The 25,453-nt window shown below is 57.4% G+C and overlaps 10 protein-coding genes and 1 non-coding gene across 11 annotated transcripts; 5 read left to right on the top strand and 6 right to left on the bottom strand.

Annotated features, from left to right (window-relative positions):
- Window positions 1-353: 353 nt before the first annotated feature.
- Window positions 354-2,020, bottom strand: B0T26DRAFT_857840 (S-adenosyl-L-methionine-dependent methyltransferase; the record flags this gene model as incomplete). Its single annotated transcript, XM_060447708.1, has 2 exons — window positions 1,616-2,020; window positions 354-1,370 (listed from the first exon to the last, which is right to left on the bottom strand). Exons 1-2 carry the CDS (start codon window positions 1,679-1,681, stop codon window positions 354-356), a joined length of 1,083 nt encoding a protein of 360 aa, XP_060294592.1. The 5' UTR covers window positions 1,682-2,020.
- A 22-nt stretch (window positions 2,021-2,042) lies between these two features.
- On the top strand, window positions 2,043-2,444 carry B0T26DRAFT_716927 (uncharacterized protein). Its single transcript, XM_060442301.1, has one exon. It carries the CDS (start codon window positions 2,073-2,075, stop codon window positions 2,268-2,270), a length of 198 nt encoding a protein of 65 aa, XP_060294591.1. The 5' UTR covers window positions 2,043-2,072; the 3' UTR covers window positions 2,271-2,444.
- A 257-nt stretch (window positions 2,445-2,701) lies between these two features.
- Window positions 2,702-5,463, top strand: B0T26DRAFT_753398 (uncharacterized protein; the record flags this gene model as incomplete). Its single annotated transcript, XM_060445674.1, has 3 exons — window positions 2,702-2,902; window positions 2,975-3,773; window positions 3,857-5,463. 3 exons carry the CDS (start codon window positions 2,702-2,704, stop codon window positions 5,461-5,463), a joined length of 2,607 nt encoding a protein of 868 aa, XP_060294590.1.
- Window positions 5,464-5,927: 464 nt separating this feature from the next.
- On the top strand, window positions 5,928-7,806 carry B0T26DRAFT_781754 (beta-lactamase/transpeptidase-like protein; the record flags this gene model as incomplete). The annotated part of the gene is made up of 4 exons (XM_060446713.1): window positions 5,928-6,036; window positions 6,090-6,354; window positions 6,406-7,120; window positions 7,200-7,806. 4 exons carry the CDS (start codon window positions 5,928-5,930, stop codon window positions 7,341-7,343), a joined length of 1,233 nt encoding a protein of 410 aa, XP_060294589.1. The 3' UTR covers window positions 7,344-7,806.
- Window positions 7,807-8,025: 219 nt separating this feature from the next.
- B0T26DRAFT_677619 (uncharacterized protein) lies at window positions 8,026-9,056 on the bottom strand (the record flags this gene model as incomplete). Its single annotated transcript, XM_060440124.1, has 2 exons — window positions 8,026-8,758; window positions 8,848-9,056. The coding sequence occupies 2 exons, from the start codon at window positions 9,054-9,056 to the stop codon at window positions 8,026-8,028; spliced, it is 942 nt and encodes a 313-aa protein (XP_060294588.1).
- Window positions 9,057-11,630: 2,574 nt separating this feature from the next.
- On the bottom strand, window positions 11,631-13,121 carry B0T26DRAFT_650006 (uncharacterized protein; the record flags this gene model as incomplete). Its single annotated transcript, XM_060438140.1, has 1 exon — window positions 11,631-13,121. One exon carries the CDS (start codon window positions 13,119-13,121, stop codon window positions 11,631-11,633), a length of 1,491 nt encoding a protein of 496 aa, XP_060294587.1.
- Window positions 13,122-13,888: 767 nt separating this feature from the next.
- Window positions 13,889-16,474, top strand: B0T26DRAFT_716918 (major facilitator superfamily domain-containing protein). The gene is made up of 2 exons (XM_060442300.1): window positions 13,889-14,999; window positions 15,069-16,474. Exons 1-2 carry the CDS (start codon window positions 14,120-14,122, stop codon window positions 15,980-15,982), a joined length of 1,794 nt encoding a protein of 597 aa, XP_060294586.1. The 5' UTR covers window positions 13,889-14,119; the 3' UTR covers window positions 15,983-16,474.
- A 13-nt stretch (window positions 16,475-16,487) lies between these two features.
- On the bottom strand, window positions 16,488-18,073 carry B0T26DRAFT_716917 (pisatin demethylase). Its single transcript, XM_060442299.1, has 2 exons — window positions 17,937-18,073; window positions 16,488-17,875 (listed from the first exon to the last, which is right to left on the bottom strand). The coding sequence occupies exon 2, from the start codon at window positions 17,819-17,821 to the stop codon at window positions 16,583-16,585; it is 1,239 nt and encodes a 412-aa protein (XP_060294585.1). The 5' UTR covers window positions 17,822-17,875; window positions 17,937-18,073; the 3' UTR covers window positions 16,488-16,582.
- Window positions 18,074-20,924: 2,851 nt separating this feature from the next.
- Window positions 20,925-22,544, top strand: B0T26DRAFT_648993 (uncharacterized protein; the record flags this gene model as incomplete). Its single annotated transcript, XM_060438049.1, has 6 exons — window positions 20,925-21,074; window positions 21,146-21,401; window positions 21,470-21,583; window positions 21,649-21,766; window positions 21,828-21,892; window positions 21,976-22,544. The coding sequence occupies 6 exons, from the start codon at window positions 20,925-20,927 to the stop codon at window positions 22,542-22,544; spliced, it is 1,272 nt and encodes a 423-aa protein (XP_060294584.1).
- A 1,077-nt stretch (window positions 22,545-23,621) lies between these two features.
- B0T26DRAFT_753391 (uncharacterized protein) lies at window positions 23,622-23,966 on the bottom strand (the record flags this gene model as incomplete). Its single annotated transcript, XM_060445673.1, has 2 exons — window positions 23,622-23,836; window positions 23,906-23,966. 2 exons carry the CDS (start codon window positions 23,964-23,966, stop codon window positions 23,622-23,624), a joined length of 276 nt encoding a protein of 91 aa, XP_060294583.1.
- Window positions 23,967-24,800: 834 nt separating this feature from the next.
- Window positions 24,801-24,888, bottom strand: B0T26DRAFT_t165. Its single transcript has one exon. It is a non-coding gene; the product is annotated as a tRNA-Tyr (tRNA).
- Window positions 24,889-25,453: the final 565 nt, after the last annotated feature.

The raw sequence follows: 25,453 nt of genomic DNA, 5'->3' as shown, positions 1-25,453 counted from the left end.
GGAATGTGGTTGGCCGAAGGCAAATCGTAATATCCCGTGAAAAAGAGATTGAGATGGCAAACAACGCCTGCGACTAAATATAGCTCGCCCTGATTCTCTCCGGTTGATTCCCCATGCGCGCGCCACCCTGCAAGCGTGATCCGCACATGTCAGACATAATTCTTGTTCAGCTCCACAGGTCAAAGGCCAAAACAGGATATGAAAAGTGGAATACTTATCGGGCACCCAAAGGGTGGCACCCGAAATAGTCGGCCGACGCGTGCTCAAACGAAAACAAATCCAACCTGATGGAGATCTTATCTGATAATCAATCGTAGCCCACCCCTGATCCACATCATGTCCGCCCTAATCAATCAGAAAGGCTTGATGGCATAGATATACAGATGCGGCTCGTCCCAAACATCTTCAGGCTTGCAGATGCCGGCCTCGGCAGCCTTAGGCCTGAAGACAGTCTGGACGTGGCGGAGCACGTCGAAGCTTGCTGCCTTGACGGCGGCAACGGCGTTGTCGGGAGCGAGGCTCGAGACGCGCACGGGGCGGCCCATCCAGCTGATGCGCAAGCTGTCGGCGGGCAGCGGGACAGTAGCCCACACGAACAGTCCGCCGGGCCGCAGCAGGTCGTAGACCTTTGACAGCACGAGGCGGATGCTGTTCTGGGTCTCGCCGGCAATGAGGCTGAAGTAGGCCGTCACAGCATCGTACGAGCCCGGCGCGGCCTCGAACGCGTGCACGTCGGCCTTCTCGAATCGCGCCGCTGGCACCCGCGCCCGCGCCGCCGCAACCATGGCCCCCGAGATGTCGATGCCCAGCACGTCGTGGCCTGCCGCCGCGAGCGCCGAGCACACGGGCCGCCCCGTGCCGCAGCCAATGTCGACGACGCGCGCCGCCGTCCGACCCGCCGCCGTCAGCTGCGACACTATCCACTCGATCGACGCGTCTTGCTCGGGCATGCCCGCGAAGGCGTCTTCGTAGGCGGGGCCCACAGCGTCGAACACTTCCTCAGCAGATAGCACAGGCGGCTCGGGTAGTGTGTTGGCGGCGGGGATTCCGTCTTGGGTTTCTGGGGCGGCCATGGTGAGGTTTGGGTTTGTTAGCCGTAGGTTTTGTTCACAATTGTCCAAGTCTCTTCGAGGCGGGAGACGCTGAACAGATAGATGACAGGCAAGAAATTGGCTTTGGGGCGGGGTGATCGAGCTGAGTGGGCAAGAGAAGCACCGCGGCTGGCGTGCATTGCCGACGTGACTGATAAACCGCTCACTCTTGCCTCTTCCCCTCATGCAGCCATGGCAAAGGGGGACACTAGGACTGCTTGCTTCAGACTCGCGGACACAACATCGCGGAGTCTTGCTTCTGCCACTCGGTAATATACCCTGATATATCGCATGGTCAGCTATTTATTCTTATTAGAATAGATAGAGTGAGCAAATACGACAAACAGTATGATTAGTGAGTGCTAGCTTGCTACTAATGCAAAAGAAAGGGGACCCCAGTTGAATGCCTTCACCTTATGAGAGCAGCTGTTTCAAGAGCGGTAACGACTTTCCAGGTTTCCCATTTCCCAACTGGGGACAAGTAATAGGGCTTGAAGATGTCCTAAGGCTGAGCAACAACACACCAGCATGTATTTTGAGATGTAAAGCCTCGCGTGATGTCGCGGAACATGCAAAAGAGGAACGGGCATGCAGCATGAGAGTTAGGGACGTGAATCACCGGGCCCGAGATTGGCCCTTTTGCTGCTTGTGATGTTGATGTCGTCGGGGCCCGCAAACATGCGGCATAATTCGGCATAATTCGGCATGGCGTTTCGTGGTTTCTCAACATCGATACCCGATCTTGGTGGTTGATAAAGGCAAAGTTTTGACGGGATAGAGGTGCTGAGACTGGAAGTTGGAGCGACTTGACTGGCAATATTCAGCAAGGGTATTTCTTAGTTTCCATGTGGGCTGATGTTTCCTTGTAATCTGGGTTGGTGTGATAGTTGTTCGCACGAGCAAAATTCCAGCTAGAGGAGGTATTTGCCCCAGTGCAACCGGACTCGTTGCCAAACAGTATGTATATACACACACAGTGAGATGGAAGAAAGGGATGAAAAACCAATAACCCGTGAAGGTATTGGCAAAAAGAGAAACAGAAACTGGGCATCCTTCAGTGGAGGAAAGCCCGAAAAAGGTGGTGTGGCTACTGCTAACCCTCAATCGAGCTCCATTGACGACTTACACCACACTGCATCGCACCTTCCATCCTTAGGTGAAGAGTCCGGTATTCTTTAACTTCCATTCCGAAAGTACAGTACTACATTTTAAATACAGACTCCTGCCATTACATTCCAAGTTTCTTCCTTCCATCTGTTCAGGCCGTGGGTTTCTGTCTTGTTTGGCTGTTGTTGCGACTCGTACAGATAAAGACGCGACATCTCGATCCCTGCCATTTCTCTCTGGGCTTCAGGACACGCGTGGCTCCCTTACAGCGCGGTACAGTACATGTACATTATATAATGCTGATACAGGGCCCAACCCTGCACGGAATGGCGCGCTGTCAGCGTCCTGATGGCACCCCGGCGCACTCGGGCTAGCTCAAAGCGGAATGGCCCAATGTTTCTCGAAATGGCGCCCGACGTGTTCAGGAAAGCTCAACAATATTAGAAGCCGCGACTCGTTTATCGTCACTGCCGTATGCATGCAGAAAGTAGCTCTGCGACCCAATGGAGTCTTCGGGAAATCTTAAGAGCGCCGGCACGTGGCGGAGATACAAGCTCGGACAAGCACAGTTCACGAGCTGGCTAAAACGGACTGCCGAAAAGCTCTCGCCGCGCACTGACAACAAGGCAAACGAGGATGCGACAGCACTAGCACCACCACAGCAATCGCAATCGCGCCGCCAGAAGAAGAGAGCAGCGGCAATTGTCGCTGGGATTGGCCCTGCTTAAGAGAATGCCAGACTCGTGCACTGGAGCGAGCTGGAAGTTCTAGCCCAGCATGTCGCCGACAACGCAGAACCAGACGAAATCCCCGATGCTGCAATCAACATCCTCCGCGACGTCGTCGGGCTGCGCAAAAAGAGCTTCAACTTCTTCACCAGCGCTGCCCAAGATGCCGACGACAACAAGCTGAAGCAAAGCAACGAAAACCACGCACACATCATCCGCGTCCTCGAGCGTGTCCTCGCAAAACTCGAGGCGCTGGTATCAAATGCAAGCGGCAGAGAGCCCAAAAACCAGTCGGGTGGCCAGGCCAGGATCAACACGTCGGATTTGACCAATATGTTCGCCCACCTCCAGGTACAGCCAGCTCCAGACTCTGCAGATGAAGATAGCGGAGCATTGTCCAACGACGACAGCAAGGTCGCCAAGTCTGGCATGCGACCCCAAAAGGGAGCGAAAAAGACGGCCACAAAAAAGACGGCGAAGCCCGACAGGAAGTCCTCGAAAGCCCCGGCCAAGAAGAAGGGCAAGGGCTCCTGGATTGACAAAGTCAGTTTCGGCACCACTTCGATGGATGACGACCAAGAGGAGGACGAGTTCGATCTCTACATGATGATCTACTGCTTCTTCGAAGACTTCAATGCCATCCGAAGCTATGTTGCGGAGCGGTGGTGCGATTATTGGTATGATCGCTCAGTGCCACTTGACACGCTAGCTGTCGTTACCAACGCTGCCTTTGAGCTCTTCCATCTGCTGGAGATGGACCTGGTCAAGACACTGAAGCCCCTGGGCTCGAAACTGTCTAATTTCGGATTCATGTTGAACATGCTCTTCATCAATTTTGGCCTCGAACGTAGGTAATCGCCCTCTCATCTACCGAATCCCAGAGACACTGCCTGGATGATTGAAAGACAGAAGCCTGACATGAGGGTATAGATATCGACTACGAGTCGTACGAAGAACTTACCGAAGACGAACAAAACGAGCGAATTTGGAGAGACGAAGCCGACTGGCTTGCTTTCACATCCTACAGCACCTTGCAGATGGTGCGGACTGAGTTCCCGCCGCGGAAAGTCCCCATGTTTCCTCCGTCCATGCTAGAACCAATCGTCTATGGTGCCAATGATGTGAAGGCATGGCGGGACTTCCAGAGCAGCATTACCAAAACTATCATCTGCGAAGGTGCTCACCTCAAAGCCCTCAAGACGAACTTGCAAGAACCGCCAATCCTCCCGGCTGAGTCTGAGCTTTTGGTGGATTTCCAAAACTTTTTAAGGACGTACGAAATCACAGCTGCGCTTACCTTCTCCCTGCATCTGTGGGTTGACATTCGCTTCATCATGGAGACAGATGTTATCTGCCCCTTTGAACAGCTTCAGTCAACTGCCGCAAGGCTCAAAGAGGCGCTTGAGTCGCACAATCCTAGCTCCATAAGCAAGAACCGAGGCCTCAAGAAGGAGTGGCTCACACGAGCCAAGGAAACCAACCACTACATGCTAGAGGACTTTGCTTTTATGGATAAGAAAGCTAGGTCTCTCCAGAAAGGCATCGACGAGGATCCCGAGACCTTCGCTTTGATGAAGAACGAGCCAGTGTGGACGGGTTTGCTCGATTTCCCGGCCAAGCTGGTTCATAGTCAAATGGGTCACCAGTTTGTCATGCTCGCCCCCGCCGTGGAGGCCGCAGCGTATGTTTACCACGCTGCACTTTTGGCGGAACCTGGCCTTCCTGAGTGGCTCGCGATGCGGCAGTTTGTCGAGACACATGTCGATAGCTCCCAGTTCAGGACCGGGTTACGGGAGCCATCAGAGCCTGCAGCCCTTTTGAAGAAATTCGAGGACGTGCTGGCTTCCCGCCCAGAAACGGAAACGGGCCTTGATACTGGGGATGGTGGCAGGCTATTCACGTCAGCGATCGGCATTCGGAAAAGTCTCTACAATCGATATGCCCAGGAAGAAAGGGATAACCACTACTTCATGGAGTATCTCGAGGAGCTCACCATGCACCGCCTGCAAATCGAGCGCAGTGTCTGGGAGCAGCGAGAAAACCGCGGAATGCTTGTTGGTTCAATGGACGAACCGAGCGACAGTGCTCATCCCAATGGGAGTATCGGCGGAAAGGCGCTGGTCAGGCGCTCGACAGCGACTGCAAGTCTCGACGATGACAAGGAAAGGGGGTTGCAGCGCAGGGCAGCGATGTCTCAGCTGTCGCCCCTCGAGATGCTGCAACTGCTCGACGGCACCGTTACATCTCAACTGGAAGGGTTGCTTACGCTCGACTACTTCGGCTTATTCGATGCGTCGGTCGCGTTGCTGAAGGCCACCAACGATGCACTTGGGCCAGAGATGCAACGACGAGTTGGCTATGAGGGCGGCGGGCAATTTACCAACCTCTGCCGCTTGCCTCTGTATCTCAGCGAAGATCTAGCATCACCGGCCTACAAGGAAAAGGAGTTGTCAATCGTCGATGTTCTGGTCAAAGTATGCAAGGCGCAACTGGCCAAGCTCGAAAAAGGCAAGGACGAGGCCGCTTCGACGGCATGAACAAAGGCTCTCATTGTTCCAAAATCGCAGGAGCGATACCTATCTGAGAAATTTGGTAGCAACGATAATTAACTGTCTTTTCCCAAATTCGAGCTTGACGACACTTCTCGACTCACCAGAAATTCCTGACATTAGTTGTTCTTTAACTTTTGCTTCGTCGATACGCCACAGGCCTGCAGCTTATCGACTCCGTGTCTCTGGATGTCGTCAGGCGATAGCGGCGTTAAATGCGAGGGCTCGGTAGTTCCATGCAAGTCAGCCCGCCTGTGCGACTGCTGAGTGCGACTGCTGAATGCCCATCACTTGCCTAACCGAGCCCAACAGTTTCCACCCGAGATCTCTAGCTGACAACGCGAATCTTCTCAATTATCCTTTAAGGGCGAGGAATCTCCCGCGCTAAAAATCGCCGCGGCCTCTGAGAAAGAAACGCTCCCACAACTTCGCTTACACCCTCCCGCCCTATAATGGCAGACAAGATCGACCGGATCCTGGACGAATATGTCGCACAAGGCGATGCGACTAAGGACAAGCTGCTGGGAGTCGCCTTCGTTGTCGTTAGCAAAAATGGTAGCCGTGCTATATCTGCCGCTGCGAGCACAGCCCCGTCGCTAACTTGGCCCCTGAAGAGATACTTTACAAGGGAGCCGCAGGCCGCACCAACCTCCCAGTCGACTCGTCTGCATTCGCTCCAGACTCCTTCACCTGGGTTGCGTCACTGACCAAGATTGTCACAATAACATGCGTGATGCAAGTTGTTGAGCGCGGCTTGATCGGCCTGGATGACGACGTCCGGCCTCTGGTGCCTGATCTGGCTCAGATGCGCATCTTGTGGGGGTTTGCCGACGACGGGAGCCCCATACTGGAGGACAACGTCAAGCCCATTACGCTCCGGTACTGTGGTCCCGCAGCTGGAATCCACGTTCTTAGCTAATGTCTGCACAGCCACCTTCTCACCCACACGTGTGGCTTGGGCTACGATCTTGTCGACCCAGACCTGACCCGCTGGTCGTATGCTGTAGGACGCACGACAAACAACCTGTCATACACGCTTGAGGGCTGGAGGACGCCACTCAAGTTTCCGCCCGGCGAGGGTTGGTACTATGGCAGCGCCATCGACTGGGCAGGACAGGTGCTCGAAACAGTGACAGGTCAAGGACTCGGCGCGTACATGGCCGAGCACATCTGCAAGCCCCTTGGTTTATGTGACACGACTTTCCGCTCACTCACCATGACCAAACGAGCAGCTGGTCGAACCGTGCCGTGCTCCTTCCGCGACTCGTCCACGGGAACGCTCTCAAGTGGCTCGTTCCCTGTTCCCGTGGATCCGCCTATCGAAAGCGGGGGCGCCGGACTCTGGACAACAGCGGAGGACCATGTCAGTGTCCTGCAGGCGTTGCTGAAGGCGTCAAGCCCCGACGAGAAAGGGGGATTGGTTAGCAGGGCAACGGTTGATGAGATGTTCCGGCCACAGCTTAATGAAGTCCAGCGTGGAATGCTCACGTATCTTGCAGGCAGGTTTCACGATGGTATAGTACCAGAGTTCCCAGTAGACACCCGAATTGACCACGGTCTGGGCGGCGTCATCAACACCGAAGATGTCCCTGGGAAGAGGAGGAAGGGCAGCATGATGTGGCAGGGCATGTGCAATGCGCACTGGGTAGGCCTTCCCGAAATTACCCTACGACGAGATCCTAATTGTACCAGAGTGGCTGACGATGCGATACGTGAATTCACAGTGGATCGACCGCGAGACGGGGATCGCGGCGACGCTCATTGTCAATGTTTTCCCACAGCCAGACTCAGTAGTAGTCAAGCTTTACAATGATCTCGAGTTAGCTGTGTACGGCGACCTGGTTCCTTCCAAAGCTGCTGTCATCTAGGGCCAAGAATTGCCGGGTCTTTGCCGAGTTCCTCAGTTCTCTAGGTTCCTTTCGTCTTGCAGAATTCCATCTCTTGCTGTTGGTCTCCGGGGCTCCCCTTCGTGGCATAATGTGGCTCGTTCTATCTACGGGTCAAGATCCGGAAACCTGCCAAAAAACTCCGGATTGGAAGGTGAGATGGCCGCAAGGAGCGGGCCAGAGCTGACACACTCTTGTTGGCTTGCTTCTGGTGGGCATGGCGGGGCACAGATAAGGTTCGACGGGCTATGCGTCTCACTTTCAGTGACCCTCGGGTGGCACGGAACGGTGCTGTCGAGCTTGGCTGTTCTTAGTGGGGGTCTTCACGAAACCCCGAAATGACGAAAGTGGCTTGGCCTCCCCATGATCGGCATCAGAGCCGTACCAAATCCCGATGATCACGGAATCACGCATCAGGATCACGGGCAGCGGGCAAGCACACACGCGGCAAGGCGATCACGAAAATTGCGAGAATATTTTTGACGAAAACTCCCAGACCGGAAATCTATTCGAGTAAACCGCCCAGAACCCCCAGTAATGCATAAGTCATGAGTCTCTACGTGTCTATTTGCTGGCGCCAACGCCGGGAAAGGGGTGAGAAAGGTATGTCACAGAACGGAACAGCTAACTGCCACACCACGAAATGCCATGCCATGCCCGGCCCTCAAAAGTCGACGTACTTGTCGCCAACATGTGTCTCCTTTGACCACCTGTTTTCGTTCCCTTGTGTTTCCTTGGACAGCCTCTTGTCGGCCAGTTCCTTCTCGTCGACAGCTCTCCACGGGCGGCTGTATCGGTTGTGCGACCCCCAGCCCTCGTCGTTAGCCTTAGTCTCGGTCCCGCGCAAGATCAGGCGATACTCGGTGATGGGCATGCTGGGTCGCTTCTTTCTCGACAGCAGCGGCCGGAGCAGCCGCTTCCTCCTCAGCTGTGACTTGTGCGTTCTCCCCGGCGCCATCAGCGCCTGTGCCGCCGCGTCGGTCATCTCGCCGCCGGGCACCTCGACCAGGACCACCACCTTCCAGTCGCGCCGGCGGAACGCGTTGCTGCTGCTCTGCACCCGGTCGTTGAGCAGGTCGTAGATCTCGTCCTGCACCTTCCAGTCCAGCTTGCGCAGCCGCCGCTCCAGGTCCGCCCCGTGCCCCGCCGTCGCCGACTTCTTCCTGCACGACGCTGCGTACTGCGCTTGGTCGTTGGCGCACACTACGCCTAGCTCCGCCTGCGAGAAGTGCGCGTTCGGCACCACCGACAGCACGTGCGAGTCCTCGGCCTCGGTCCGCCGCCACCAGCAGATGCCCAGCCAGTGGTACCAGGCAGACACCTTTTTCGTCCGCGCGTGGTATGTGATGGTCCACGACTCGAGCACCGATTTGTTGTCGCCGCTGAGCGGTACTTGGCTGTGAGAGGCGGTTGGTCAGTCTTGGTGGCACGGAAAGTGCAGGCGAGGTGGGTGGATGGACAGGTGTGGGCAGGGACAACAACTTACAAGACCTTGGTCGGGCCAGTCAGCTGGCTGGAGCACGAAATGGCCGGGCAGGGGCTTGCTTGTGAGCGCCGGGACTCGTCGTCGTCGCCGGCCACGGTGCCATCGTCGCCAACAGAGCTCAGGACATCGTCGAGATCGGGCAGAAGCCGTGACCGCTCGTCCACGTCGAGGATCTGGGGAAGAGCGGGCGCAAACCCGGTGGACGCCATTCGGAGCACTCGGTCGAGGGGCGCAAACAAGTTTGATGTCATCAGCTGGCCTCTTTTTTTGTGCTTTGCTCGCTCAGTTTCACCACTGACGCGTCATCAGATGGGGCGGTTTCAACTGGCAGGAGAGGTCAAAAAAAAAGGAGGCGCTTTTGTCGGAGATGGAAGCTTTTCGGCCGGGTGGCCCGGATCGACTCTTGTCTTATATCAGTCTCTCTGCTGGCTGCCATGGTCAGCGGCGGCCATCTCGGTGGTGGAGTAGGCGGCACAGTCTGCCCGTTTGCCAAGAGGGGCAACCTGTCTGTTGGGTTTGAGCTCTGGCGGGCACAGAATTCCGCTGTGCGCAGCAACGGGCGTGGTGTTCACTTTTTTGGTGAGATTTGCAAGCTCCGCACAGCTAAGAGCCTCCGCCAGGACAGGACGCACCCTTGCACCCCACATGGCATCCGGGGTCGTGGCTCGCCCGGGTGTCAGAGAGAGCAAGTTCACGTCGATTGTTTCGTTTCACATTTGCGTCGCGCCTCTTTGCTTTGCACAGCAAGAGCAAGGCATCCCCCCAACTGCGCCGCCAACTGGCCCTCTCTTGTCAGCGACACGCTAATTCGCTGCGGCAGCCATTTTCTTTCCGGGTGAGGGACTGAACTGGACTGGCTGGGGCTGGCCCACGATAACGCGGAAGGGCGCAGTCCATTTACATATTGGCCGCTGGCCCCTCTTCCTGAATCCCCAAAATCGCAGGATCTTGTTGTTCGCTTCGCACGGGTTTGAGCCTGCATGCCTTCCCGTCTGTCTGCCTGCCTGCTTGCTTGCTCGCGTCGTTCAAACGCTGGGCCTCTGGATTGTCGACCCAACATCGGCGGTTTCGCGAGCCAGCAGCAGGCTTATTAAATCCAGCGCAGCAATCCGATCCCCCCGGGCGAGTGCCCCCCATGCGTTTGGGCAGGGTGGCGGATTTTTAACTACTGCGGCGTCCTTCCGGATCGTCGACTCGCTGCGTATTTGCCAACAGGGAATTATCGGACGGGCTCGCACTCACTCCCGGCAGAGTGAGGCACGGCGTGCGCGTGTTACGCGGCCCTCGGTTTCTGTTTTCCTTGCTTGCCCTTTTATCTCTTCTTTTTGTCTCTGGCTTGTTGCACCACCGCCCACCCAGCCAACCAATCCTGCCGCCGCGCAATCCTCAAACAGAGCACCGCTCCGCCGTTAGCCTTGTTTCATCGCGCTTGCGCTTGCGGTCCCCTTTGGTGCGAGGTTATCGCCGCCTTTCTCCCTCTCTTTTTTCCTTCTACCTCTCGATCTGTATCATTGATCCGATGGCGGAGATTTGTTTCTTGCTCGCTTGTCCTGTCCTTTTCTTTTTTCTTCTGTTTTTCCCAATGTGCCGTGACCCCCCGCCATGCCCCCCAGATGCAATGCCAGGGCTCAACACGGCTGGCGCACCGGTTGGTTGCTGGGTTGGTTGGTTGGTTGGTTGATCGGTCGATCGATCGTCCTGTGCAACAAACCCCTATTTTTCCTTCTTGTTTGCAGCCGCTTCCAACGTCACTCGCAAAGCTGCCTTGCTATTTACGTCGTCGGGTTTTGGTCTCTGCCGGACGTCTCGCCTTATTCTCAGTATATTTCCCGGCCTTCAGCCCAGACCTCTGGCAGAGGGAGCTGTCGCTGTGCTGGGACAGGCGGGTGGTTGCGTGCCCAGTGGCAGGCACGTTCTAGCAGTGCCCGAGATGGCTAGCCCGCCATCTGCTGGCCCGTTGCCGTGTGGACTGGGTGTGTCTTTCATCTTGAACACCAGAATGGCCCCACACAGTGCTGGGCTGCCGGCTTCCCAGGCCATGCATCGTCGCCGTCCTGTATCAGTGTGCCAGAGCGGAGAGGCATGGTTATTGCGCAAGCCTTGCATGTTGCCGGTCGGATGCGCAGTGCATTCAACCTGCAAACTGCGAGCGCCTAGGTGGCAGACAGACCAGTGCAGTCAGAGTCGAATGGCAAGCAGCGCGCATTTCCTGGCAGTTTTTGTATGGGATGGGACTCTGCCCAGGGCATTCTCGCCGTGCTTGAACGTGCCGCTGCCGACTTTGCCAAGATACATGGAAAGTCTCATGGTTTTGGGGCTGTGAAATGAGGCAACATGGTATCAGCTGGCTTGTCACGACGTGCTTGATGGGCACTATGTGCTGTGCTTCACGAAATCTTGGAGTAAAACTACGATTCGATTCCTTCCTCCAAAAAGGAACGGCTTGTTGTATGGTGGGTGCGGTTGCAATGGGCGCATTCATGTTGTGCAGCAACCCCACCTTCACGGGTGCGTGACAGTGGAATAGGACATGGAGGACATATCACCAACGTAGGTAGCAACACCCCAACCGGACACACTTTGATGGATTTCAAGCGCTGCTTGCAATCCATACCCAACGACTCTTGTTATTGGGCCGTGTCATCACGCCATCTATCACGAGTTACCAAGCGCCGCGCGGGCAAATCGTCATCAAAGGGGGTCGTGCGCGTGTCAGGACAACGCAGACCGGATGTATTACTTGCTTGGCTGGCTGGCTGGCTGGCTGGCTGGCTGGCTGGCTACTATGCCGCCAGTGACTGCAGCGCAGCGAGCAGCACCTTGCCGCACTGCCGGCGATACTCGTGCGCCAGCCGCTGGTTCTGGTTCGCCGGCTCGGCGCCGTCGCCGCCGCCCGCAGCGGCCGCCTCCTCGAGCTGCTGGTAGTCGTACTGTAGCTTCGCGGCCAGCGCCTCTTTGATGCGTCCTACGAGCGCGTCTTCGTCTTCGTCTTCTACTACTAGTTCTACGGCCTGTGACGCTCCTGCTCTTGGCTCCTCCCCGGCTGCTGCCGGCGGTGTCTCAGGCCGGGCAGAGAGCGCCTCGGCCAGGTCGTAGACCAGCGCAGGCTCAAAGTGCGCAAACTCAGGCAGCAGGTGCAGCGGCCCCCGGCTTGTGCTCAGGAGGGTGCACGACGGCGGCGGCCTGGCGCGCCCGACCACCGAGCTCGGATCCGTCAGGGGCCGCAGCGAGATGAGGAAGTCCTTTGGCTTGTCGCCGCCGCCACCGCCTGCTAACTCGGACGACGAGTCGCTGCCACCGCCGCCGCGCTTCCTCACGTGCGCGTAATCGTTATGCAGCGCGGCCGTCTCAGGCACGACGAAGCCGTAGCCCAGCAGCAGCTCGCTATTAGTCTTGAGCCCGTAGTTGTTGTAGACCTGCTCGCCCGGGCCGTAGGCGTCGAGGCACACCAGGCGGCAGCATGGCAGCGGGCCCGAGCTGACGTCCCACGTGTACCGCGACGTCATGCTGTGGTTGGCAATGTCGAACAGCGGCTGCAGCACCGAGAAGTCGTCGATGCCGCAGCGCCCCGCCGCCGGTGCTAGCGCCTGGGCGATGGCGTCCCGCGCGTGCGCCGACGCGATGAGCGACGGCCGGAAGCTGCGGCTCGTGAAGATGCAGAAGGCCCAGTTGTACAGCAATCGCGTGTAGTCCTGCCACTGGGGAAACATGTCGGCGTCCTCCTTGAGCGCCTTGCGCGCCTGCTTGAACTCGCGCCGCGCGTTGGCCTGCATCTCGTCGACGGCCACGCGCGCGTTGGTCCCGTGGAGGAAGACCGCGTCGTCGTCAGGCCAGAATGCCGGCAGCGCCCACGCGGCCGGCTGCTCCGGCTGCGGCAGCGTCGCGATGTACGGGTGCCAGAAGGACTCGGCGCCCAGCAGGTACTGCTGCATCAGGAAGAAGCGGCCGATGACGTGCGGCGGCACCGTCGCCATGAAGCGCGGCGGGAATGCCGCTGGTGTTGCTGCTGATGAACCGCCGAGGGAAGAGCCAGGGGGGCCGCTGCCAGGCAGCGCGTTCAGGTGCGACAGCGTAATAGAAAAGGGGCAGCTGAAGGCGGCAAAGCCCGGCTGCAGCAGCGCCTCGCCGGCTGGCAGCTGCTCCTTCTCCTTGACGCGGATCGAGAACTTGGTCACGGGGTCGCAGTACACCTCCAGCGACGGGTGCAGCTCGGCGCCGTGCTGCTGGGCCCAGCTGACAAGCGCGCCGAAGCGGCTCTGGTCTCTCTCCTTCATCGCGGGATGCGTACTGCACCGGGTTGGTGAATAGTGGGTCGGAGATGCTGCCGGCAGTGACTCGAGGTCGTCAAACAAGGCCAGGGTCGTCTCGATTTGGCAACTCCACCCGCCGTCGCTCGAAATTTGTGGTGCCATTATTATTAGTCAGTGGTTCAAGGTTCGAGTTCAGCGCTGCACGAGAGCACGTGACACTTGTTTGTTGATTTGCATTGTCTTGTAAGTCCAAGTACTTCGTAGATTACACAATGACTGGTCAGGAAAGCGGGGGAAAGAATGAACGCGACATTTGAACGACAAGGCAGTCTCCAGCCAGTTTGGTTGCCTTTCTGGTGGACACAGCCGTCAGGAGTCTTGCCAGTCTGTCTGACAAAGCACGCGGTGCCGATCCAGCACCGGAGGAAGGTGCAGTTGACCACAGCACAGGCAATTTTAACTTTTTGCCCTTTAACGGGGATTCAAACAGGTTCTGCCCTGCGCCCCCTCATGCCCGGGCCGAGAAGTAGGGCCAGAGCCGCTCTTGCCGTTGCCGGCTCCTGTCGGACTTGGCCGCGCCTTTGTGGGCAGCCGAGGTTATTTCCGACCGCCCTTCCCTCCGTCTCATTGGTGTATTTCTCTGTAATTGGGTTTTGGCCCCTCGAGACCAACGCTCTTTGGGGGTCTTGTGTAGCGATGACGTCGGCATTCGTCTAATCGCGTCTCCACCCTGCCCCACGAAAACGGCCGCACGGCTAGCTTCCCAACATGTTCCCATTCCCGTGCAGTGACCGCTAGTGCGTCAGGTAGGTAATAGGTCGTGGTCGGCCAAAATCGCCTCCACTGGCGTTTGAACTGGGAATTAAAATGGAAGCCATACCCCGCGCCTCGGCCTCGCGGCCAATTTCAAGGTTGGCCTGCAGTGCCAGTGACCCGTCGCGACTCGAGTTCAGGTACCGCACCTGCCCAATTGAACCAACAATTGAACCAACCAACACGGCGTACATGCCAGTGACAACAACATGTCGAGTTTAAGTCTCGCCCTCAACGAGAAGGCGCGCGAGCCTGCAGACCCAGACATCCGCCACGCCTCATCCGAGACACCCGGCGAGGATGGGCCCGCTACCACAGACGACGACGATGATAGCGACGGCGACTACGATGGCCACCGCCCCAGCCTCCGTGAGATACGGTCGCGCAGGTCGGGGAGATCGGGGTCGGGATCCAGAAGCAGAAGAAGACCAAGCACCGCCGGCAATGGCGCCGCAGCCTCGATCTCGGTCTCGACAGGTAAGAATAGGACCGACCTGGCCCGCCCCATGTCGAGAACCGACACGGTCCTTTCACGGCTGAGGTCTCGCCAGCCTGTCCAGTTTACGCATCCGCTATCCCACGTCCGCACAAGCAAGGACGACCTCGTCGACTTTGACGGGCCAGACGATCCCTACAAGCCCATCAACTGGCCCCTGGGCAAGAAAGTCACCGCCACCATGCTCTACGGCCTGACCACCATGACAGCAACCTGGGCCTCGTCGTGCTACTCGGCCGGCACCCTCCAGGTGGCCGAACAGTTCGGCGTCGGCACCCAGGTGGCCACGCTGGGCACCTCGCTCTTCCTCGTCGGCTTCGGACTGGGCCCGCTGCTGTGGGCTCCGCTCAGCGAGGTCTACGGCAGGCGCGTGGCCGTCATGGCCCCCATGTTTGTCGCCATCGCCTTCAGCTTCGGGAGCGCCACGGCAAAGGACTTTCAAACCCTGATGATCACGCGCTTCTTCGCCGCCTTCTTCGCCTCGGCGCCCGTGACGAATACCGGAGGCGTCTTGGGAGACCTCTTCGCCCCGACCGAGCGGGGCATCGCCATAGCCGGCTACGCGATGGCCGTGGTTGGCGGGCCAATATTAGGTATATGGCTGATTCTCATGTAGCCCCTTGTGTTGCGGTACTCTGCTAACCCCGCCTCGCAAACGCCAGGCCCCATCGTATCGGCTGCCGTGGTGGCACAGCCCAGTTTGGGCTGGCGCTGGACAGAATATCTGGCCGGCATTCTCCAGTCCTTTGTCCTGGTCCTCGCGCTCGTATTCATTGACGAGACGTACCCGCCCTTGCTTCTGGTCTACAAAGCCCGACGCCTGCGCGTCGACAGCGGAAACTGGGCTCTCCATGCCAGACACGAGGAGTGGGACGTCAGCATCGAAGAGCTAGCCCACAAATTCCTTCTCCGCCCCGTTCAGCTGCTCTGCACCCCCATCTGCTTCCTTGTGGCGCTCTACGCCAGCTTCTGCTACGGCATCTTGTACATGCAGCTGGGGGCGGTGCCCATCATCTTTGGCGAGATCCGCGGCTGGAAGCCGCTGGTGGCCACGCTGCCGTTCCTGGCCATCCTGATCGGCGCCGTCATCGGTGCCGCGATCAACGTCTACAACCAGCTGCACTACAACAAGGCGTACCGCGCCGCCGGCAACCGCGCCGTGCCCGAGCAGCGCCTGCCGCCCATGATGCTAGGGTCGGTGCTATTCTCGGCCGGCCAGTTCGTCGTGGGCTGGACGTCGAGCCCGAGCGTGCACTGGATCGCGCCGTGCTTGGGCCTCGTCATGCTGGGCACCGGCTTCTTCACCATCTTCCAGGCCGCCCTCAACTACCTCGTCGACACCTTCACCATGTACGCCGCGTCGGCTGTTGCTGCTAACACGTTCCTGCGCTCTGCCTTCGCCTCGGCGTTCCCGCTCGTCGTCATGCCGCTCTACCACAACATTGGCGTCGGCCCCGGCTCGTCCATCACGGGCGGGTTTGCGGTGCTCTTGGTGCCGGTGCCGTTTGTCTTCTTCGTCTACGGCAAGCGCATCCGCGCCGCGTCCAAGTGGTCAAAGGCGTCGGTCTACGACTGAGGGTAGGCAGGGGTACTGGTCGATAGAGGTGCGATTAGGCTCGCAATTTACTTGTTTTCATGTGTTTGGCTTTGCCCGGCCGAGCATTGTTTAGAGTTTGAATTCGCATGAGATACCCGGATTGGAGCAGTCTTTTCAGATGGCTGTGGGTCTAGATTTCAATAGAGAATCATATCAGTATGGCTGTCGTTGATTCAACATGGTTGGCTATCTAGATCATTGAGTTAGTTGGACATAATAATACATGGAGATCTTGGTATCAAGTCTCCGCGACTCAGCTCAGCTGTCCCGGACTCGGGCACCGACTGCATTTTCAATCTAATCCAGCGGGAAATAGATCTGGTTTCAGTTGGCAATGGTTCCGGGGTCTTATTTTCACAAGCGGAACGGCATCTAATCATTGGAGTCGTGGATATATCATATGGATATATCATATAAGGCACTCAACTCCAAAGCAGTCTACGAAACGTCGGAGTCAAAGACTGAGCCCTCCCCCCCCCCCCCCAACTGTTTACCAGGGGTATCCGCCAGCTAGCTCTCGTCAAGCCATCCCCTCCATACCTATATCCATAAATCCCCACCAAACCATGCGCACGATCATCAGCCGCGCCTCGGCCGCAGGTTGCACACAACGCCCTTGGTGCGGTAGAACCAGCGGGCCGACGACCACCAGACCTCATTGGGGTCGGCCAGCTCGATATCAAACGTCGCAATGAGCGTCGGCACGACCTTGTAGACCTCCATCTGGCTCAGATTACGTCCAAGACAGATACGCGAACCAGCACCAAAAGCCAGGTTGGCCGTGTTCCACAGCGTCATGCGGTCGCGCAGCGCGTCGTCGCTCTCGCCCGCCCGCTGCAGCCACCGGTCCGGGTTGAACTCGTCGGCGTCGGGCCCGAAGATGCCCTTGTTGCGCCCCACAATGTACGGGTTCATGCCCACGTGGCTGCCGCCCGGCACCACGCTGCCGTCCGGCAGCGCCAGCCCCCCCGCCGGCACGATGCGCTCCATGATCATGGATACCGACGGGTGGTAGCGCAGCGTCTCGCGGACGACGGCTTCGAGGTAGGGCAGCGCGCGGGCCTGTGCGTGCGGCGCGGGTTTTCCGGGCGCGATGTGTGCGCGCACTTCGTCTTGCAGCTTCTTCCACACGCGCGGGTTCTTGAGCGTGTAGTAGAACAGCGCGCGCATCGTAATGGCCGTCGTGTCGGCGCCGGCGATAACTAGGAGGCAGACAGTTAGAGGGTTGGTGTGTTTTTTGTGCGGAAGAGAGATAGGAAGAGGCTTACGGTTCAGGAGGAGGTAGCCGACGACGGCGCTGTCGTCGACAATGTCGGGGTGCGTCGACTTAGACTCGATAAAGTACTGCAGGAAGTCGGGCTTGGCCGGGTCGAAGTTCTTGTCGGTGCCCGTCAGGCGCGCCGTGAGGTTGGCCACGGCGATGTTGGTCACGTTGGAGATGTTGGGCGGCCCCAGCGGGTACACGGGGTTCTTGTCCAGCCAGTAGTCGGTCCACGGCATCTGTCCGCACAGCGCCAGGTAGTCGATCGACTTGTCGCCAATGGCCAGCGTGCCGTCAAAGTCGCTGCCCTTGTCCATGTAGCCGAACTTCTTGCTGAACGTGACGATGCCGAGGAAGTCCCACGCGTAGTAGCCGAGCCAGTCGCCAAACTGGCACGTTTTCCCCGGCCCGGCGTACCGCTCCTGCAGCAGGTCGATGAACTCCTGAATGACCTTGTCCATGTGCGGCTCCGTGGCTAACACGCTGGGCACCGAGTAGTGGCGCACCACGGGCCGCTTCATGCGGGCGTGCTCGACATTGTCCGTCTCGCTGAACATGTGATACGTGATCTTGCCATTGATGACGGAGCTGCTGTTTTTGTAGAAGTCGGACTGGACAGAACACAATCAGAACCGTGCACACCAATAAAGGGGCATGTCAACAATGACATACCTTGACCCACTTGCCGTCGGTGTTGTAGATGGTCCGGGTGAGCTCGGGCAGGTCGAGATCCAGCAGGTTGGGGCCTATGCGGACGACGGGGCCGTACTTTTCGTGCAGCCGCTTGATGGTCGGGCCGTAGTCGGCCCCGACGACCTGCCACAGGCGCCACAGGTTGGTCCACCCGGCCAGGAACGGCCCGGGATACCGCTTCAGCGGCGACGTCTGGTACGAGATGAAGAACCACGAGAAGAGGGCGGCGGCCGAGGCCAGCACCAGGGCGCCCAGCTTGTGGGTCTGGGCGCCGCCGATCACCACGGCCCAGTCCCACCCCCAGTCCGAGGCCCGCCCTTGGGACGCTGAAGCCATGTCTGGTCTGGGTCACGTCACGGTGCCAGACTCGGTCTCAGGTGCACTTGTAAGCAAGATCTGGTGCTAGCTAGACGGAGACGGGGGCAAGAGTTAGGTGGGTATGTTGGTTGGCGGGTTCAGAAGAGAAAGGGGAAGCTGGCCCAGCGGTGCCGGACCCAAGAATGGCACACAGTAGGGAGCGAGCGAGCGCATTATTATGAAGGGCTCTGGACTCTGGGGGAGATAGGCCTCTGGAAGCGGGGTGTAAGCATCGTCGAACGCTGTCCAACAGCTTCACGATTCCTGTTGTGCTCTAGTGGGTGAAGCCCAGTGCAGTGGCGAGGTGCTGCTCGCTCAGTGCGGTAAGGTTGGATGCGGACGGCAAGCCCCAAAACTACATACGTACGGTATCCCATGCACACTGTGCAGTGCTCCTGTCCTGTGCTGTAACCATACCCGTCCGGCCCAAGACCAATGGCAGACACAGAGGCCATGCTGGATGAGCTGGTCAACATGTCGGCGGGAGGCGCCATTCGTAGGTAAATATACTGGCGCACTCCCTCTCTGTTGAATTTCCTTCCGGATACGGAGTGATCCGCAGGATGGTGATCGTCGTTGCTGCAGAAGAAAAGAGACGTGGGAGAGATTACGGAAGAGAAAAGTCAAGCTCAGCACCCTCACCTTGTCAGGCTCTGCATGAGGATGGTTGCTTTTGCCAGCGACGGGAGCCAATCGCGGAAACGTCCGCCCGCACCCACTAGCTAGGGTGTGCCGCTTTCCTCCCTGCCCGCGCCATCCAGAGCCGGTCCGCCCTTGACTGGCAGCAAACCACAGAGAATAGCTCGGCAACAGCTTGCCATCTTGGGAGAACCACCTCCACCAGGACCACCACCACCTCCACCAGAACCACCACCACCTCCACCAGGGCTACCACCACCACCTCCTCTAAAACGCCATTGCCTGGGGTCAGATGCAGCACACTCCAAATACGGGATGATAATAAAACCAAAGGCGGCGGTGAGAGGAGAGGCGGCAGAGGGCCTGGACAGGTCGACCGGTTGACCACTTCACCGAGGGCGTTGAAGACATTCTCTCGCCATAGAATCAACAAAGATCTCTTCCCCAAACCGACCAAGCATAGACGCCATTCGGTCCGTTCGACTCCTGCTATCCCGGGACGTGTGCTGCTATCCCAGGACGTGTGCTGCTATCCCAGGACGTGTGCTGCTATCCCAGGACGTGTGCTGCTATCCCGGGACATGTGCCCTCTTGAAAAGCAACTGGAACGTGCTGCGGGGGGCATTGTTTGCCGCGAATGGCTCCATCCGTGCCCCGGGAGAATGCTCCGAACTGGCAGTGTGGTGATTGGGCCGCCCGCCAGTACCCCGGCCGGGACTGCTGGTCACCACCTTATCACCTCGAACCTCACTGGCTCACGCCAAAGTTCCCCCGCCCCAGACCCCGGGCCACAGAGAACGACAACCTAGTCGGGTGCTGACGGCGGGGACCCCCTTTACCACCCTGCCGGGATCAAAGGCTTGTCCTTGCCATTCCCAGAGCCTTGGCACCACGGCTCAGCCGGTCGTGTTCCGCAGATAAAGCCAAGCCGTCAGAAAAAGAAACAAGGCACTTTGTCCGAGGACCCCCACCGCTCCCCTCTGCTGTCATTGGACCCTGATGACCGAACTGAATTAGTCGGCCCCTCGTTGTGCCACCGCCGTCCAGTTCGACAAGCTGGTTGTGACGGCACGTCACGCCGGGGCTTGTCTGAATCTGCGGTTTCACATTTCACATCCACATTGTCACCTCGTCGTCGACACGGTCACCAGTGACTGATTATTTCGACCGACTGACCGTGATGGCTTGCTCGTTTAATGCCTCGACTGTGGTCTCCAGCAGTGGCAATACAGGGGCGATATCCGTATAGGCACTGAAGTTGTAAAAGAAAACAATCAGTCAACTCCAAAGATGCCGAGGAGATGACCAGCAAAAGGTTGAAATGCAAGACTGCAAAAGGGGCACCGCGTCCTTCTGTCCAGCCCGGCCTCTTCACTTGTCTGAAGTTCTCCATGATGCTCTTTGCCTCTTCTGGCGGATACTAATAAACCGTTGTCAAGACCCTGGGGGGTTGCCAGTGTCCCAGTGAAGGTTGCCAGTTTCCAGTGAAATGTCGGGAGGGGGGCGTAAATGCCCCGATTGGGCCCTGTGATAGCACCCCCCCCCCCCCCCCCCCCAGCCGGAAGGCGTTTTTTATGCTTCCTTCCGTGCCCTTCTTTCCTGCGGCTCTCCCCGTCCGTCAGGCTTGACCTCCCTCACCTTACCTTCCCATGGGCTTACCCAAATCCTTATTAAGAGGCTCGACGTCCGGTGCAGTGGCAGTGGGCAGGACGCGGCACGGCACGGCACGGCACGGCACGGCACGGCAAGGCAAGGCAAGGCAAGGCAAGGCAAGGCAAGGCAAGGCAAGGCACGGCACGGCACCCGCCTGACAAGAAGCAAGTCCTTCTCGTCTAGGCCCCATCACCATTATACGACCGAGTGTCTCGACTTGTCTACCGGGGCACGCGTATTCGACACACAAACTCAGAACCGCCCCTGAGCCAAGCACGCACGCACGCCGCACAGCGTCCGACGACGACGCGATAAACGATGGGCTTCGGCGGGGACGCCCCTTGGGCACTGGGGGTGATGTGGTTCTTGACGGCGCTGGTATTTGTGTTTCTGCTCCTCCGGCTGTACACTCGCATCGTGTGCTTGGCCGCTTATGGGCTCGACGACCACGTCTACCTCGTCGCCTTTGTACGTTTTTCTTTTCTGTCCTGTCGACGGCTAGGCCAGAGATTCGTGCTAATACCCTCTCCCTAACACAGGTGTTCCTCCTCATCTACAACATCTTCATCCACGTGGCCGGCACGTACGGCTTCGGGCAGACGCTCGCCGAGATTGGCGACATGGAGCGTGCCGTCAAGGCCACGCTGTACGAGTGCATCGGCCAGGGCTTCGCCATCGTCGGGATGTCCATCGCCAAGGCCTCGCTCGGCTTCTTCCTGCTCCGCCTCGTCACCATCCAGTGGCACCGCATCGCCATCTGGTCCATGATGACGCTGGTTGTGCTGGCCTCTATCGGTGTGTGCTTTTTTTCTGCCGTCTTGACTCTCACATATGTACAGAACAAGCTGACCCTCCCCCAAAAGCTCAGGTTCTGTGCTTCTGGCTCAGCTGCATCCCGCTGGACTACGTCTACGACCGCCGCATCCCGGGCGGTCGCTGCCCCATCGACACGCGGCCGACGTCGTACATTCTCTGTGGTGAGTGTGCAGCGCAGCATTGTCTTGCATACATTGGCTTACCACGTTGCCCCTTTCTTGTATAGTGTCGACCATTCTCGCCGACTTCTTCTACGCCACCTTCCCGTGGATCATCGTCTGGCCTCTCCAAATGGAGAAGCGGGAAAAGCTCACCATTGCCGGCAGTATGAGCCTAGGCTTGATGTTAGTCCCCCCTTTGTTTCTTAGTCATGTTGGTGGCCGTCTGACACGCCTGCCTCAATAGCGCCGCCGCCGCCGGCATCAAGCGGACCACCGAGGTTGAGGGGCTCTACTCGCCCGACTATCTCAGTGAGCACATGCACCTGTCCCTGCCCCCTATCACTGTCACTGCCTCTCACTCTGCCCCGCTAACCCATCCACCCCACCCATAGAGACGAGCGTTGGCCTGATCGTGTGGTCGGCGGTGGAGATGGCGGTGACGCTGATCTGCATCGGCATCCCTGTGTGCCGGCCGCTGTACAAGCGCGTGTTCAAGCGGCTGCGGAACGGCGAGGGATCGTCGGGGGGGTACCACAAGCAGTCGGGCAGTAACAACAACAACCCCCACCAAAACGACTCGTCGTACGTGCTGCGGACCATTGGGGGCGGCGCCGTCGGCGCCGACGGCAAGCCGCTGCCCCTCAAGAAGGCGGCCAGCGCCAGCGGCACCGTCGACACAGCCACAGACAATGACGGAGCGAAGCGCAACAGCGACGACATCAGCTTCACCGACGTCAAGATCGGCGTCAATGGGCCGTTCACGCGCACGACGGTCGGCCGCGGCCGCCGCAGCAGCGTGGCCGACAACACGTCCGACGAGGAGATTCTCGACGAGTACCGCCAGAGCCAGCGGCAGCAGCAGCAGCAGCGGCGGACGTCGGATCTCGAGGACGGCGAGAGCCGGACCAAGCCTCCGCACGGCATCACCGTCACCGAGTCATACCGCGTCGAGCGGACCTAGCTGCGAAGCACTTGGGCTCGAGGGTGGATAGACAGCGGAAGCGCAACTGCACTTTGGGGTGCATGCGTATATGGTATGGAATATGCAATACGGTATATCGCTTCCTGGTTCAACGTGCGCGTGTATATATATGTACAGGTACACCGGTGTGCATAATAGGCGGTATGGACTGTGCCGGTGGCCGGACAGCCAAAGGGAAAGGAAAGGAAAGGAAAGGAAAAGAGACAGTCTCTCCCAGCTTCATGCATCTGCTTATACATTGTTGTCAACAACAAAACAATAGTCTGTCACCATGGGAACTGTAGCCGAGACGGCAGACTACCTACTCATGACATACGTGCAACTATACTTGAGGAGCTTTGGGGCTTTCATTCTCCTCCGCCCTGAAAAGGGGACTGCTGTCGAGCTAGGTTAAAACTGAAAAGAGATAACGTTAACCCTAGATCATGTCATGTCCGCCGTATTCTATTATTCTTACGCACACGCCCCCTAGCAATGAACAAACTCATGCTCATACACCCCGCAAATCCCTCTCGTTCAGAAGCCGCCCTCCCCTGTCGCCTCCACACCGTGACTACCACACCACGAATTATAGGCCCGCATCCCCGAGTTCCAGCAAGCGAACCACCTGATTGGTCAGAGTTGAACCTTGTATTTCACTCGCTCAAAACTCCAATCACGTCCCGGAACCGTTGCTGGCTGAAGCCAGGTTAAATAAGATAACTACTATCTAACCAACGGACGTCTTGATAGTTCAAACTTGTTTCCTTATACAAAGCGTGTCTAATTATGCGGACAATCTAATTCCCGCTTTCCAATACTATCAGCCCCTAAACACGCTCAACCACTTTCTCTAATAACGTGTTTGAATATAATCAGCTTGACTTTGATTTGGGTAGTTTGAGCACCATGGGGATGGAAGAATGATTCGGTATAGGTATATAAACATGGATTAAGAGAATAGAGGGAATAAAACGAACATCCAAAGTTCTGAACCGCCTCGCACGCTCGCTCTCAAATTTCCAAGACCTCAAAACCACACACCGGCCCATCATCCCTCTAACCACCTTCCCCCTCTCACTCCTTCGCCCCCCGGGGACTCTCGAGCTTCCAGGCCTCGACGAGGACATAGGCACCCCCGTTCCCGACGGTGACCATGGCGAAGGTCTTGATATTGTTGAGATAGTAGTACTTGTCGCTGCACGTCTCGAAGGCGAGGTGGATGTGGACCCGTCGAAGACGCCACCCACCGGCCCCTTGCCGTCTAGCTGCTGGGGTCCGCCGCCGGTCACCTAGATGTCGGCGCCGTGTCGTACTAGGTTCGGAGGACACGGGTTCTCAATGTCTAAAATAACGGCGACTGTTTGAGCCGTCAAAGCAGTTGTAAATAGGCACGAGGCTCTCGCCCAGCAGAATCCCCATTTTGCCACCCATGTGTAGTATCGGCATCGTATGTTCTCGTGTCGTCGGCCGCGGAAAGGCCTCAAACTAGCAACAACGTCCCAAAAAAAATCACAAAAAAACAGGGCAATTGTCACAAGCAGATTCCGATGCCGGGCCACGACGTCGTCCTCCAGACATCACGGCGATTAATGCCCATTAAATCCGTCAAGCTTCTGAGTATTGGTTTCCGAACTCGTCTGCAAAGATTAAGACGAGAGACAACATTTAAAGACGTTATCGTCCGTGCAGTTGAAGAGTGTTGTTGTGTTGTGGGAAGCTTGTTCTCCAGGGCGGGTAGGGCTGGGGCCTTGTTGCAAGTGGTGGAGTGTTTCGGCAGCGGCCACCCACTACCGAGTAATCGCTCAAGAACAGATAAAAATGATAAGAAAAGCACTCCAAGAAGGAGAAACTTTAACAACTAGCAGCGGGGCTTTCACAGGATTCGTATTGTGACTAGCCTTCATTTTGGTGATGGTGATGCTGTTTTATCGAAAATTCTGCTGCCAATGAGTCACAGAGAAGGTCTTGTGGAGACGCCCGAATTTTGTTCTCACTCTCTTTTGATCGAACTTTCAGCTGTCTTAGGTGGCGGGGTATCAAGGTTTCGCGTTGCGGAGCACTGCACTTCCGTACCTACAGACTCGAGAGAAAGAGAGGAACCCACTCAGCCTAGGAGAGGAGAAAGATTTGTCTAAAATTCCATCTCCTTTGGAATTGATGAATGCGCAAATGTCAACGCTTGGAACCTTGGCTGTTTGAGTAAAAATTTGTCCAACGCAAAAAGAAAAAGAAAAAAGAAAAAAAATCGAGATTTCTCCCCGACCGGAATCGAGCCGGTGACCTTTCGGTATACAAACAGACATTTACAGCCGAACGTGATAGCCAACTACACCACAGGGAGTTGATTCGTTGAAGGGAAGGGCAAAAACTGGGGCTTATATAACCGGCCCCTACTAGTGGCAAAACGTCCCACTTACATGCCGAATTATCGAGACTTGTCTACTGCATTTTACAACTCCTGTTCGCTTGTTAAGAGAATTAACAAAAAGACGATGGGGTAGACTGTTAAAAACACTGTTTAACGCCTTATTTTTTTTTTTTTTTTTTTTTTTTTTAGCTAGCTAGGCAATCGTCGTTGGATTGGGAGCATGCCTACGCTTGCTGTGCTCTAAAAACTCGTTGACATCTCCACAAAGCCACTTTCTAGTTACACAACTCCACGTCTGAAATACCTGGGTACCGAGTAGATGCTCCAGCTACATCGGCTATGATAGGCACTGACCTAGCCGGGACCACTCTGTGTCTACACACATCTAGCGTGCGGATGGCTTACCTAGGTCTCGGAGATTCCCCAGCAATCAACCCGCCAAGGTCCACCTTTATTTCCGAAAGAGGCATATTGTGAGGCCGGGCTTGAGGCTGAAGGCGAGGCGTGCTATCGAGACTCGGATATGAAAGTTCAGTAT

The sequence above is a fragment of the Lasiosphaeria miniovina genome (assembly GCF_030549165.1).
Source record: "Lasiosphaeria miniovina strain SMH2392-1A chromosome Unknown B0T26scaffold_5, whole genome shotgun sequence".
NCBI lineage: Eukaryota > Fungi > Ascomycota > Sordariomycetes > Sordariales > Lasiosphaeriaceae > Lasiosphaeria > Lasiosphaeria miniovina.
The sequence above is the reverse complement of the archived record's forward strand: the minus strand, read 5'-3'. Positions and strand labels throughout refer to the sequence as shown.